General features: G+C 36.0%; 1 protein-coding gene across 1 annotated transcript in view; it reads right to left on the reverse strand.

The window, feature by feature from the left end:
* Positions 1–16,054, reverse strand: part of COG5 (component of oligomeric golgi complex 5) — a 174,696-nt gene that overhangs the window by 40,643 nt on the left and 117,999 nt on the right. Inside the window, exons 11-14 of the mRNA XM_036401303.2 lie at positions 7,294–7,375; positions 4,838–5,042; positions 3,968–4,129; positions 1,829–1,928 (exon numbers count right to left, since the gene is read on the reverse strand). Coding sequence (XP_036257196.1) covers positions 1,829–1,928; positions 3,968–4,129; positions 4,838–5,042; positions 7,294–7,375 — 549 coding nt within the window. The remainder of the gene's footprint in view (positions 1–1,828; positions 1,929–3,967; positions 4,130–4,837; positions 5,043–7,293; positions 7,376–16,054) is intronic.

Consider the following 16,054-nt stretch of genomic DNA (forward strand, 5'->3'; position numbering starts at 1 on the left):
CTGCTGGAGAGGCAGCTGGAGGCTAGGAATGATATTTCAGCACTTCAAAGATGACTCTGACACTTATATCTTGGCAACTGTGTTGAGCACTTCTGGCTTTTAAATTTGTAACATATATCAGCAAGGAAAGAAAGAAGTTTTAAAAAAAGGGTAGCTGTGCAATATTATTTTACAATTTGTAGGTATGTGCTTCAAGGACACTGATGTTCATCCTGCCAGTTTGGCTAATCCCTTCACTTAGCTTTTTAGTATTTCAAGTTCGCATTTTAAGTTGTAAAAATCAAGAAGTTTAAGGGCTCACACTCCCTCTTTCCTCCTACATTCTTTTACTTTAAGGTTAGCTATCACAAAGCCACAAATCATATACTTATCAGCCTTTTTCTAAGCATTTTGGTTTTTTCAGGGTTTCTTATGAATTTTCCAGCTGTCTGATCACAGAAAGATGTTCACTTCCAAAGAATCCACTGGCCAGACTCTAACAGAGACGATGAGCACAACCCTGATACTTTCACAGTTACAGCTGAAAGGTCTTTTTTTTTTCCAGTTGAATGCCACTATTTGACACCACACTCCATGACACAATGTATTTTTTTTACCTATGATGACTCTCACAACCTACTAAAAATCCTCATTTCTGTCATGAGCAAATTTCATTCTGAAAATATGAAGCCATGATTTGGTATCTTTAAAAGCAGACTCAACTTAAGCACCACGCTTTAAATAGCTAAGAAAATAAGGCTAACATTTTTTTTTATTTTAAAGTTTAAATTATTCTTTATGGCCTTCATGACTGCTTCACCTGCATTCCTTTTCCATACACCAAGTCAGCAAACTTCCAAGACAATACATCCAATAGACAAGGTAAACAAAGTATGTGTTGTATGTGTTACTGAATTTCAGTTTTTTCAAAGCTATTCCAAGATGGAAGAAATGTAAAAGGTAAACAGAAACCAAACTAACTAAATTACTGCAATGTTTTGTAGCCAATTGGTACAAAAAAAAAATTTAGCAGGCATCTTTCTTTAAATAAAACATATAGTAAATGAATGTTACTGGAATCTGAGTCTGCTGTCAGAATTAATGTTGTTTATTAAGTGAACATCTTGTTTACAAATACAAGTAGTTAGTCATTTCTGGTGGGTCTGCACATTGCAAAAATTTTTTTTCATCTCTTCATAAAAAAACTATTATAATTTCAGCAACAGCCCTTAGGAGAAAATTGTTCATCTAAATTTTTTTTTTTTTGTATGATGACAACATTTGACTGTACTATCCATAGGCTTTTTGGAGGCTCTTACAGGATAAGGCTTTGGGGATCCTTCTATTCATGTTAACACTAGATACCACTGCATGGTAAATGATTGGAAATATATGACAAATACAAACAAATAAAGGTCAGTTAAACATATGTCAAATAATACACATATGGAAAAAATACCCAAAATTTCTTGCAACTAGTGAAAAATTGTATTTGAATAGGCTAAATTTTAATACCATAAAGATGCTGTATCATGTAACTGATGTAGTATCAAATCCTGGTTAATAAAGAATTGAATTTAACAGTCTTGATTTTGTTTAATGACAGCTAAAATTTTGAGGTTTTAAAAATTAATATGGCAAATTCAATTTGGAGTTATACAGATAAATTTTATTGCTATCAATAGGCTGACTTTGTCCGAAGGCAGAATTTAATTGATCATGTTCATAAATACAATGGAGAGTTAATTGGAAGGTTTTGTCTATCTAGATTGCTGAACTCTTATGCTCTAAATCTACAAAACACTGCACATGAAAAAACATTGCTATTTAGAAATTTAAAGTTACTTACAAGCTGCTCTGATTTTACACCAAAAAGCTGAATGGTCTTCGCCACATTTTTGGCCACAGCTAAACTCAGGTCTGGATCAACAGCAGCCACATTTAGCTCACTGGAAGCAAAGATCACAAATCTTAATTAACAACTGAACAGTGCTGTATTGAATGCTGTAGTGGATCGATAAAGAATTAACTATGAATCCACAGTTACGTGGCACGTCAATTTAGAGAGAGTAACACATACAACCAAGTCTTTCCACGCACCGTAATTCAGTTTACAATTTAACAAGTCATTTGGGAATTTTATGTGCAGTGTTCCTATTCTAGTAGAAATGAGCAAAGTTTAGGAATGACACTTCAGTATGAAATCACTATTAGTAAGCCATTCAAAAATATTGACAGCAATTAACTACATTCAAGCTTTGGCAGCAGCCTTCAAACATTACAGGTGAATACACAGTCATTCAACTCTGGAATTACATGAGCTGTGCAGAAATACCCAGGGGATGCCTTAGCTTGACACAACTAATAAGGTGTGTTTTAGGCAATCCTTCATAGTAAAAGAGGCCCCCAAGGAATGACAGGGAACAAACGAAGAAGGAAAAGATTTCTAAATCGCTTCCAGTATTTTTTGTTCATTAACGTCCCCAGATCTCCGGCAGCTGGGGCTGCATTCAAAACTGCTCTGCTGAAGACAGGCAAGCACAAGAACCATCATGTTGCTAATGGTGAGTTTAACCTCTCTCAAGAGCTGGAGAATCATTAGGCACTCCAGCTTCGAAAAATTTTCTCTGAGAACTCTCTAGGGCCCCAAACATCATAAGCTGAAGGTCACTCTAGAAGACTTAGCTGAAATTTCATAATTTTCATGTTGTTTTCCTTTCTCTTTTGCAAGGAGCAAAACAGTATCAGTCACCACACCAACAGACATGTTCTGAGCACCTGTAACTCCCAGTCACAAGTACTGTGTCAATATTTAATATTTTATACACAGACACACATACTGTGAATACCGCCCATCTTTTTTCAGACTTTGTTAAACAGAGTAGTCGTTACCAAAACCTTACGAGGGAAAATGCACCATTGGTAATTTATGTATCTCATTCTACAAATTCTACCTGGAATAGTCATATTTACTTATCATCTTGCTGTTTTACTCTAACAAAGTATTTACATCAGGTATTATCACTTCCAGCCAAGCAACTACCACTTTCCTTTGATACAGTCAGGATAATTAAGATACCAGACACTGACAGTATGTATAAAGTTTCTCTTCCTGATCTTTTATAAGCTTAAACATCAAAACTTATTTTAAAAATTAATTTATTCCAGAAAAACAAAATCTAGAAAATAAATAATAAACTATATTTATTATAAATAATAATAAAGAGGTGCCTATCTTGCTGCATTCAGCATTGGTGCAGCCTCACCTTGAACACCATATCTAGTTCAAAGTCCCACAGTTTAGGAAGAATGTGGTGTTATCTGAATGTGTCCAGAGGAGGGTAACAGATCAGGTGAAAGGACTGGAAGGAATGTCCTGTGAGGGACGGTGAAGGGTGTGGGTTTGCCAAGTTTGGAGAAAAGGAGGGGCAGCCTCATTGCCCTCTGCAGCTTCCTAAGCAGGGAAGTGGAGAAGGAGGTGCTGAGCACTCGTCCCCAGGATCCAGTCAGAGGAGGTGTGGGAATGGTTCAAAGCTGCATGAGGTGAGGTTCCAACTCAGCTTTAAAGAATCACTTCCTTAACAAGACGGTGGTCAAACCCTGGAACAGGCTTCTTAGAGAGGTGGCCCATGCCCCAAGCCTGTCAGTATTTAAGAGGCATTTGGACAATGCCCTTAACATGTTTTAGCTTTTTGGCCAGCTCTGAAGTGTTCACACAGTTGGACTGGACTTATTATCATTGTAGGTCCCCTCCACCTGAAATATTCTGTTCTATTGTGTGACACTCTATTTTATCCCATCCTATCCTGTCTAATCCTATCCTATCCTATCCTAAACTCTGACTTGATTTTTGCACTCATCTACTTTATAATTAAAGAGTAATTAACCTTTTACCGCTAAGGAAGTCTCCTTTCTAAAACTGTAAGTTATGAAAAAATACATGTTGAGTATTTCCAATATACATTTCCAATGCCTCATATGTGCATACCTGGCTATAGTTTTAATGATGCTGTCAAGCTCGTCAGAAGAGGGAGGATTCCGACCTCCAGGAGGAAAGACAAGATTGATGGGGTCAAACAGTCGAGACAAGGATTTTGACAAATAGGCAGCTTCATATTGTTGCAGTGAATCTTTCAAGGCCTTTTCTGGACTTTGCACATAAGAAAAAGTTATTACATTTCAAATTAAAATACACAATAGCATTAAATCTTTCCAGACATACAAACTTTGCAATACTGAACCTTGTTTTTCCTTTCTGCTTTTTAAACATATGCATATAAAAAAACATTGTTCTGATAAGTCTCCCACTGACTGCTCAAGAACATATTTAAGTCAATACAATTCTCATATAAAATATTCATTTTATCTTACATAAGTCTGTAAGTCATAATAGGCTTGATAAGCCTGTTTCAGTTTGATCTTTCTGATATCACTTAGATGATGTTTATTCTATGATGTATAAACTAAAAACTGTGAATCATAACAACTGAGCATTTGTCACACTCAAATGATTACAGTGTCATCAGGAGAAAGCTAGTGCTGTAATCACAATACATACAAAACTGAATTTTCACCATTTTCCTATTTTTTTTCACCCAAAGAGACAAAAAGATAGAACTTGATAGAACTCAGAGACTTTGTGAAAGACAAGACAACCCAATACTGTTAGATATATAGCTTAATGAAAAGCCTAGAGCTCTCAAATAGCATTAGAGCAGTAACTGCAAGAGAGGGGGAAAAGCCTTTCAAATTCTCCTGCAGTGACAATTTGAATAACAGTAAGTTTAAAAAAAATATTCTGTTTTCTTACAGGGTGCAAATATTTATATTTTATAGTCATACAGTTCATAATACATACTCATATTCTTCATTTTTTTTGATGAATATGTCCTGTGCATCTTCCTCCATTTGTTGTAGTTCAGCAAAAAGATCAGTAGTTCCACTTGTGTTAAAATTCCTCTGAATATTTTGACTATATTGTTGGAGGCGCTTCCACAAGTCATTATAAAGCCTCAGTAATTTAGGGTACTCTCCTTCAAATGCTTGTTTCAAAAACATAGAGGCTGTAAAATAAAGCAGTAAGCAACACACAATGCTAAGTTCAGACTAAATTTTTTATTCCTATAAACAACTTCTATCCTTGCATTTATATCAATATTACACAATGCTATCCTAAGTTTAATATTAATAATGTAATATTTATAATTAATCTCAAAGTGACAAAACTGTAACATTAAATGCACTTGACAAAGGATGTAAAGCACCAACATAAAACTGACAACTGGAAGACTAGATATGAAAAAATTACTTTCTTTTGTACAATAAATGTTTGGTATCAAACTTAATTATTATAATTCATGTAAGGCCAAAGGGTAATTGGAACTCTCTAAATCTAGAGATTTGCTAACAATATCTTGATGGAGGATAAGTGTGGGGCTGTGCAACTTTGAAGATAACAATTTAAAACAGACAAAGATAACTCCAATGAACCAAAGCCTTCAGAAATGTGATGAGGGAAGCATATGCTTTTATGTCCAATTCTTAAAACAAGATATTTAATATTCAATTCCTAAACTTCTCAAAGAAAGACAAAGCCAGCAGAAAAAGCAGCATTATTTTCAGCCTTGAAAGGCTTGCCACAAGTAACAGGAAATGAAACAAATGTACAACTGCTTTAGCAACTGTTAATCTTGATCTAACATCACTCATACTCTAGAGATTTCCCATTACATTAGGGGATTAACACTGTTCCATTCATTCATAGGTTTTTCAGGTTCCAGACATCTGCCCCATTTCACCCAGGCTGTGCTTTCAACTCCAATATATAATTTTGAATACAGGAGGATTCACATTTATTATCAAACACAGAGTTATTTTAGGTCATGAAGCTATGTTTGCAAAGACTGTGCCAACCTCACACAAGCAGATCATTATCTAATATCAAACCTTTTAAACTGCTATAAATTTCTATTTTTACACTATTTTTCTGATATCTTGTCTTCCTCTGATCTATATGATCCAGAACGTGACTGATGTCAGTGCATTCAGTCACCAGAAATTTATATTAAAAATGAGTATTTTCATTTAGATGCTCATTGAAATAAAAAAATCTGTCTCCCCAAAACTCAGCTGTAGCAAGATAAAAACATTCACATTGAACATCCCCTATAAATGTTTATATGAAATACATTATTAAAAGCTGTAAGTAATAAAATAGTTTTGAATAGCTGTTAGAAAAAGTACAGCTGCCAAAATGTAAGAGTTCCCTCAATTCTGCAGTGTTGGTTGGTCCTGTTAACTGATGTCACAAATTTACAATCTTCAATGAGAACACTGAGAACAGGCAGCACGTGTTCAGTGTGAGCACAGGAGGCTCAGGGTATGTACATGCTGCCCTTAAAGCAATGCATAAGGCAAACAGTAAAATTAATATGTTTTAACACAAGATGCATACATTTTCTTTTGGGATCATCTAGTTACTTAGCAACCACTGAGTATGAATCCACCAGCTAGTTCCTCAAAATTATATTGCTGCTATAAAGCCTGGAAGGAACAAATTTTGAAGGGCCAGTGCAATAGCTGAGATCACTAAGATAAATGTACATCTTATGCCCTTCACCTCTATGTGCAAAAGATTAAATTTAAACACTCTATGCAAAAGTGAAAGACATTTTTATGAAAGCACCAAACTCACCTATGATCCAACTGCATGCTGCATTAGCATGTTCTAGTAATAGAACTGTTTTATGTTAACACATGATTTATATTTAATATTCCTTGATTGTATCAGCTATTTACATATTACACATGCAGAGAAAATTGTGTAAAGTCAGAACACCAGCTGTTCATCTGTATTTATATAAAACAATTTTGAAGTAACTAAAATCCTGTTTATAATGGAATAAAAAAAATAACTGAAATCTGATTCTTACAATCAATCAGTGTTTCACAAGAAAAGACTAAGAATTTATCTTTAAAATCAAATTACTAATTTTGAATTTGGCAAACCCACTTGCTTCAGGGAGTATAATGTACCATTCCAAACATACCTCTACTCACAGTTAGAAAAATACTTTTTGTTATTAGATCACAACTACTTAATGAAACAGAAAATATTTCTTTCTGAAAATTCAACCATAGTTTAAGAGGATCCTGTCTGGTTACAAACCCAGAAGTTAACAACACACAGACTTTGTGCTGAGTGAACCCTTGCTATAGTTCTGGTAGAGGAGATAGCGAGCAAAGGACTTACTGCAAAGTAAGATTCAAAATAATTACAGAACACATTACAAATCATTTATACTGAATACTTACAGTCTGTTGCTGACTGAAACTGAGAGGAAAGCGTCTGGGTTACTGCAGTCCAAAATTTGTACAAAATATCAGACTGGCCATCCTAAGAGCAAGGGACAAAAGGAATACAAGTTTCAAAACATGCTCTTTCCAAAGAATATCAAGCAATGCAAATGCTTCCAGTCAAAGCTGCTCCTCATCACTGGGAATAAAAACAAAATAAGTGAAATCTTATAACAAAATAATAAACAAATATAACAAAATCTTATAAACAAAATAAGTGAAAACCTGAGAAGTTTTCCTCAGGTTTAGAGCTAAAAAAACTATGAGAGAAAACAAAAGAAAAGCTTCAGTCTTGTCTCAAATTAAATATTTGAGCATAAATCTCCCAGCTCTCGAGGGGTGTGAGTGCAGCCTGAAGCAGCACACCTCAGGAGACACGTTAGAAAATCTCCCTGCACTGCAGTGACCTTCCCATTCTGTGGGAGTTCTCGTACTGGCTACACCACAGCAATTATTCACTGCCATTACCACATGTTGGCAAACTCCAACCAGCACCAAACCACTGCACACTGAGCAGCTCTGCTTCCCAAAAACACAAACCACACAAAAATACAGTGAACCTCACAGCTGACTATTCCCTGCCTGGTGCCAACAGGTATTGCAGTCTGAAGTGGAAACGAGGGAGCACAGCAAAGGGAATGTGCAGAGGCAGGCTGCTTCCCTAGTGCCCCCAACATCTGGCACTTAGGGTCAAGCATTAAAGGCTGATTTTTGATCCCTGTCTGTTTGAGGCAGAAAAAAATTCCAGGAGATGAGGATGAGTATCCTGTCCTGCCTGCTTGTTAAGATACTTGGAACACTGTTCAGTGTTGTCATGGGAAGAGAAAAAGAAAACCCACTCCGAACAGAAAGGTTTTCTTCCTTGCATGGTGTACATGTCATCCCTTGACCCTATGGCTGCATTAACCAGTTTGACCAAATCACTACAGGAATAATAATAAGAAAAGAAGAAACATGTCCGTTTCACTTCTGCACTGCCCAGCAGTACCACAAAACGGTGGAGATAATCTATTATATTTAAACGTCTCGCTACTCCAAAATGAATTACTACTACTTAAGATGATAAAGGGAAAAAAAATGGTCTCTTTTCACTAGCAGTGGCAATAATGGGCAAACCAACTAATGTCTTTACAATGTCATTCATTAACAAGTACCACTGCATCCCTCTTGAAGATCTGTTCATTGAAAAACTTCAAGTTCAAGCACAAGATTCAGTTTAAAAACAATAATCTTAAAGAATGAATATAAATTCTGAAAATCAGTCAAAGGTATAGCGATACATCTAAAAGTAATTATAAAAAATAGGATTATCGTCACAAACTCTGCAATTAGATGAGGAATTAATCCAACTCTACTCCTTATCTCTAAAGAGAAAGAAAGGTAAAGTTTATGGGTCATGCATTAAGAACTGAGAGAGAACATCTTTTATACCCTTGGACTCATAAAATGTATGATAATTGACACTGAATGCTAAAATAAACTGGGATTACGGAATCTCATTTTTGACTGCTTGAGGACAATGAGAGATTTAGAAACTGAAGTAATTTACTTTGTAGTTATGTTTGTATTTTCTGTAAAATTGTACTTGACTTTCATAAATGGGCAAAGTAAAATTAGAATATCAGAAAATTATTCAGAAGGTTCACTGCATAAAATCTCTTTTCTTTGAAAAATTTATTGTGATAGCATAAACGTGAAATTACTTAATTCTTTATTTCACAGTTTCAAATTTAGAACATGAAGACTACTATAAAACAAATGGCCTGTCACATCAAATATAAATTAATTGGCTTTCATATTCTCTATCCCAACCTGGAACAATGGTTGCCTATTGAGCATGGCAACTCAATTCAAATTCTAAATAATGTAATGGAGGTGGAAAAATAGTTAGAGAGCACGTTCACACTCTTTTTTTTCATTCCTGTAATTACCATCTACATCTCAGCAGAAAACACAATGATTAAGGGTCCAGAAAACAAATATGCATGTACTCCTCCCCATCAACATTCCTATCTTAACTGTCAGATTCAACATGGTGACAAGTAACAGTAACATGGGATGATGGTTTATGCTGCTGTGGAAATATGTCACTTTTCCATGTATCTCTATAGACATAATATAAGGTCAGACATGCATACATATGTTCTCATGCACACATTTGCATAGGTAGCCACAGCCATACAAATTAGCCTCTGCTCACTAGCTTGTATCTTCTGACCTGGGTGAATGGTGTACATTAACTGTATCAGAATTTTGTAGGGAAGAAGGCTCAGCTAGCCAGCTGTATTATGTATGAGGAGAGACAGAAGGGAAAAGCTTCACAAAGAAGTCAGATAACATTTCCTACTGACTGACTGACTACTGAGTCAAAAATGTTTAGGGGAAAAAACAAATGCCCAGTTTTCTAACTAAGTAAAATCACTATCTACAGAGTGCTGGCTGCTTGTATAACATATGACACGAGATTTCAGTTTGTCCAGTGCTGAGATGCAGTCTCTCTGGAGGTGAAATATAGCTGCTGATTAATAGCACAGAGAAGACCATGTAAGAGTTTGTGGCAGGAACTAGAGAATACTGTTGCCTACGCATACACCAGGGGGTATTTAAATGGGTGGACTGTAGCTACCAAAACTGGAATACAGCAAGGCATTAGCATTAGATACTCCAGAGGGAGTAAAAAAGTGCCATATGCAACCATGAGCATCCAGAAACAAACTAATTTGTTTAAACCTGTAATTTCTTTTGCTTACACATTATTTGATACATTACTTTTGAAGGTACATTTGATTTTCTCACTGCTTGTTTTTTAAATTATGTATTCTAATAAGGATTAGATTTATTAGATTTATGAGAATTATAATTTAACTGCTTATAATGTAGCATGCAATTCCATCTGACAATAATCAATACTAGAAAATTACAAGGAAAGGGTAGCAAAAGGAGTGTTTTTCTCCAAGAGGAAACCAAAGGAATATCCCTTGTACTGGACAACTTCTTCAAGGACTTAAAAAGATAGGCAGAATGATGCTGGAAAAGGCAGTTCTGCTTGCTTGAAATGTACACAGCAAGTCTACTGGCTCATCTTAATGTAATGGAAAGTTTATAAGCCTTCCCTATGCTTCACATACAGCATTGTGAGCAGCAAACCACAGTATCAGAAAGTAACTGCTCTTTTGGGCCTTTCGCCTTCAGAAAACTGAAGTCAGCTAGCTAAAACTACCTTCTCATCTTCCCATCTGCAAATAATGAATATAATCCTCCTCCACACTTACACCAAATATCCTCAGTGGTAGAGAATGTATGGGAGCATTGGGTACATCCACATTAGTGATTCAATGTGGAGACAGGGCTCTCTTTGGTCCAAATCTGTCTTGTGTCTAATACTTGTCTTGCAGAACACACTGAAGTGGGCTAGCAGACTAACTTCCACTATTCAAGGAATACACTACCTCATAATTAGTCTAAAAAAACCCACTTCTGCAATTAAATGGCTTTTTGCAGCATATCATCATATAGATGTAAAATAATCCACAAGGATGTACTAATATTTCTATCAATTAATATTCTGAGACTTTAAATGAGGAATTTTCCATTTCTCTTGCTTCTGAAAATGAAATAGAATTGGAAGATGTTAAATTATTTACACCCCCTCCAAAATAAAAATGCTTGCTTTGAAATCTAGTCACAAGCAGATTAACATCTTGTGATACAATCCCTTGTAGCAGGAGCAGCTGACAAGATGAGTAATGAACTGCATCCGATTATCTTTTCAGCTCTGTAGCAATCATTTTCCAACAGCTTCCTATGCCATAACCAACAGCACTGGAAAAAGGTCACCGTTCTGTCACACTGTCCCCCCTCCCGGTGTACATGTTTAACAACACAGAGAACACACAAACCTTTGGAAGGTAAGGGGTGTTATTATCTGGCACAAAGCAGGTGCATATTGTGCACATAGAAAGCCTACATAAAACATCCATACATAATTGAAAGTCTCCAGAAGTAAATGATTGCACTTGAGCATAAAATAAAATGTTATTTCCTCTTGTCATGCGATATGTTTTTCCTTCAACAAAAGAACCTTAACTGTAATTGGTGGTATCTAAAACTCATGATAGGCAAGATTCAGGTTGACATATACATATTTTCCCCATCATGAAATATACCAAATTAAAACTATGAACATTAATTGCAAGCAATTTTAAGCTTATAATGGCAAAACAGAACTTTCCTCCCAAACCAGATCCATTTAACACAGCATTATAGCATGAATGGTACTGTCTCCCCACAGCTTTATTTTGATCTCTCAGCACAGAAAATTTGCACATAAATCATACTTTGTACCTACTACAAAATGGTGAGGAAGTAAGATCAGCCACAGAACTGACTACTGTCTAACAAAAATCTGTTGTGAAAATGCTCCATTGCCTAAAGCACACTTACACAAACTAATACCTACCAACCCAAACTGTAAATTTAAAATACTGTCACTATTGTTCCTGTGACCACTGACCACTTTGTTACCCAAAACTGAACAGCTGAGCAGGCACTTACATGATTAAGTAGCCCCCATGCAATTCCGTAGGCAGTGCAAGACAGTTTAGATCTGTCCTCCTCTTGTTAATTATTTTCAGAAATGAACCAAACAACTGCCCAGGAACACACACTAGGGCAACCCTCTGTCATTCTGACCTGCTGGACAGCTGGCCACAACCAAGGAATGGAAAGATATTTTTGAAAAATGTATGGACTATTAGCACTTAGCTACTTTAAAATATGTTATTTCTAAGTAACCCACTTGCATCTCTGTAGAGTAAAATAAAAAACCACAACAACCAGACTGTACTTTGGCCCAGCCAGTGTAGTCTTCCCCCTTTTCCACACTATTCAAAAATTTGGTACAGAGTCACACATACTATTCACAGAGTAATTACTTGCTCATGAAAATTATACCCATAAATCAGACAAAATATGTCCAGCAGGCTAGACCACAAATGATGACATTTTCTCAACACTGAGGCTCACTATATTGTCTATGTGAATGGGACAAAACTTATCCTTATTAAAGTCATAGACGGAGGTAGTTTGACTTCCATGGGATATATTATTTATGCAAAATTAAAAATGTGCTTAACTGCTTTGCTGAATCAGGGCCAGAACCAGCAATCTGCTAAAAATATTTTCATTTTGTGTAACTATTTCATTTCAACTATTACTATAAAATCACTATTGTCAATACTCAGCACAGAGTAACACTGTGCATTTCCCATAATAGAGCAGGTTTTAGATAAAACATATAAGGTTGTATAATAGAACCACAGAGTCACAGAATTAACTAGGTTGGAAAAGACCTTGGAGATCATCAAGTCCAACCTACAATCTAACACCACCTTGTCAACTAAACCACGGCACCGAGTGCCACATCCAGTCTTTTTTTTAAACCAGACCTCCACACCACCTCCCTGGCAGCCCATTCCATTGGCCAATCACTCTTCCTGTGAAGAACTTTTTCCCAATGTACAACCTAAATTTCCCCTGATGCAGCTTAATAACACTGCATAAGGCCAGTGCCAGGAGACATTTGGACAGTGTTAGTTCTCTCTGCTCTCTGTCCCAGGAACTCCATAAGGTTCCTGTCAGACCATTCCTCCACATTCCTCCATTCTCTTGAGGTCACTCTCTTGATGGCAGCATGACTCTGGAGCATCAGCCACTACTCCCAGTTTTGTGTCATCAGCAAACCTGCTGAGGGTACACTCTGGCCCATCCAGATCACTAATAAAGACTTAAAACAGAACTGGATCTTGTATTGACCCATTGTGGGGGTACACTACTGACCAGCTGCTAGACTTTGGACTACTGATCACCACTTTCTGGGCCTGACCATTCATGATTAATCCCACATTGATAAAAAGTTCTCACAGTGCAACTGGGAGAGCCTGCAGACTCAATCACTTTCTATGCAATGACTGGTGGTAAGGAAAGGATTTAGATCAGTACTCTTTTAATGGTATGGGGGAGGAGGGATTTATACGTGTCTATTAATCTTTTTTCAGTATTCCTTTCATTTTTAGTGCATGGTATTACAGCACCTAAGCAGACTTGTTAATAGTGTGAAGCACCAATATTACTCAGATTGATGCATTGACTGCATAGATTTGAAATTTAGATTGGATGTTGCCTGCTTGCAAGATTACAGAAGAAACTACAGACTGACACGATTCATGCGCTAAACCCCTTCTCACTCACATGAAAATGACTCGTTTTCCCAGTTCAAAAAATATAACCCATTTCCACTAACAGCTAGTAGGAAGTTAATAAACCACTGAACAACAGTGGGCTGAGTACCAGTATTATCAAAGGATAGATATTAGATCTGTAGTCGCTGGTACAATAATATTAATGCTAAAGCCTGGAAAACTGATTTCAAGTTTCCTCAAACATAAAAACAGCTTACCTCATTATCAAACTACTAATTAACTTTGCTATTCCTGAAATGAAATGAAATCTCTTTAGCTCTCTTCTTACTATAACTATTTAGTATCTGACATTAAATCTAAATTCAAGGAATGAGAATGAAAGTACCCCCTTTCTCTGGTATTAGACAAGAATGTAAGAAGATGCTGAAAGGACATATATTTATTTTTACAAATGTCTCTATTTCCTCCACACTGTAAATTTAGAACTTAATTGGTACAATTTTCCATCTGTAAATTAACATATTTGTGTCTGTCTAAAATAGCTATTTTAACATTCAAATAATAAATCTGACCCACTGATTCTAAACTGGTTCCCCCTTCATGACAACCACTTCCAACTTCCCCGTAAAAATTCTGATACTTTGAGTAGAATGTGAAAAACATCTTTATTGTGAAGCCTCTTTGAAATGTAAAACAATATGGTGAATATTAGCATGCAGCTAGTTGCTGCAGGCTCCTGAAATCAGGCTTTGCATACTAACATATATAGTGTTTTCTATCTGTAATCAAAGACTCTGCCATGGAGAAATACAGGACTTGTGAATGGTGCTCCAAAAACAGAAGACATTTAAAGGACAGTCTAAATATTTTTTCCACCAATAAAGCAACAATGCAAATGATTTAACAATTTCGGACGACAAGATCTTATGGGACAGAAATAAGGAAATCTATTTGCACTATTTCTATAGCAACATAATTGCCAAATGTTAGACTGTGAACAAAAAGCCATCATCCTCAGTAGTACAATTAATCAGTAAAGAAAAGACAAATTCTGAGTGTGTTCCCAATAACCCTTTTCTGTATCCTTAAAGCAGTCAGGATTAAATTTCTTCAAATAAAAGTGAATTTAAATTTCTAATGCTGTTTATATTATACATTACAGGTGCAGAGATGTCAATAAATGACACTGTGATTTTAAAAATGACCTTGATTTTTTTTTTTTTGTTTTACTGCAGGGCACAGAATTTCATTACACTGGGTTGATCAGGTTATATCCAAGGTGTAATAGTTTCTAGACTTCTAGCAGCAGTGCAACATTTGAAAAAAGGTCTCTTTATGCAGGTGACAAAAGCTGGTTTGCTTTATTTCTTAAAAACCCTCTTGACTAGAAAATAAAGTTAAGACTGTGCATTTCACAGAATATTTAAGAATTCTTAAGTGATTCCTCAGAAAAACGAATTTGTAAGGAACAAAAATACCTACATATTAAACAGCACCCTATATCTTCAGAACTACTTAAAACATTAATTAATCCTTCCATATTCCTGCAAGATATGCATCAACTGGAAATAAATGAACTTAGTATTCAAGAGCCAGTAACTACCCCAGGGATTTGACAGCTTTCTTCTACCCAGAGAAGTGATTTAGTATGTACAGCTTCAATTCCAACCATGCTTTCACCTTGACTACTTCATATCCCCTCCAAGGATGAAAGGATGGTTCGTTACCATGTCCACTCAGCCCGGAGCTGCTCAGGAAAGATTGACAAGGATGATGATAAAAGGCGGCACTTCTGGTAAATGTATTTCTTTTCCAATGGCAAGCTGAGTGAAAACCAACTGACTTAGTAATTTGCAGTCATCACTGATCTGCAATTTGCACAAACACCACCAAACCAGAAGTGAAAAAGAACAAAAGTCATTATTACCCACTAACCCACACAACCTCCACACCATACCTTTTCTTCATAGCTGCATGTTTCTGTCAGAGAAATGGAATTAAAGTTCTACAGAAATCGTAGTGTCATTAGAAAACCACTGCACAGGCTCTGACCCTCCCATGTGAATTAGGATCAAATTATTTTTAGTATGGCTGCCTGGGCACACAGATCCATTCAAAATGAGAGTTGGGACTTTTAACTGGTAGGATTTTCTTGCCTCTTTAAGAGTCCTGAAAACTCCTGCAAGTGAATTCAGCAGGGCAATTTGTAGATCTGAAACAAAAATTGTCTTAGCTATTTTGGGAACCAAAAACCTGCTCATCCACCTGGGTACATCTTCACAAAGTACCTCATTATGGCTTAAATAACAAATAGAAATCACAGTAGAAATGATGTGCAAGTAATCCAATTCTGCATTTACAAAAAATACTGAAAAATAAATCATATAATAATTGGTGAAAACCATACTATTTCTGAATTCACATAAGACAATAATTAGATTATTTTTCAATATTTTCCACTTGGGATTATTTATTAATTGGGTCAACTGAATGTGAATATGTGATAGGAGATGTGAATA

Source organism: Molothrus ater, chromosome 5, assembly GCF_012460135.2.
Source record: "Molothrus ater isolate BHLD 08-10-18 breed brown headed cowbird chromosome 5, BPBGC_Mater_1.1, whole genome shotgun sequence".
NCBI classification, from domain to species: domain Eukaryota; kingdom Metazoa; phylum Chordata; class Aves; order Passeriformes; family Icteridae; genus Molothrus; species Molothrus ater.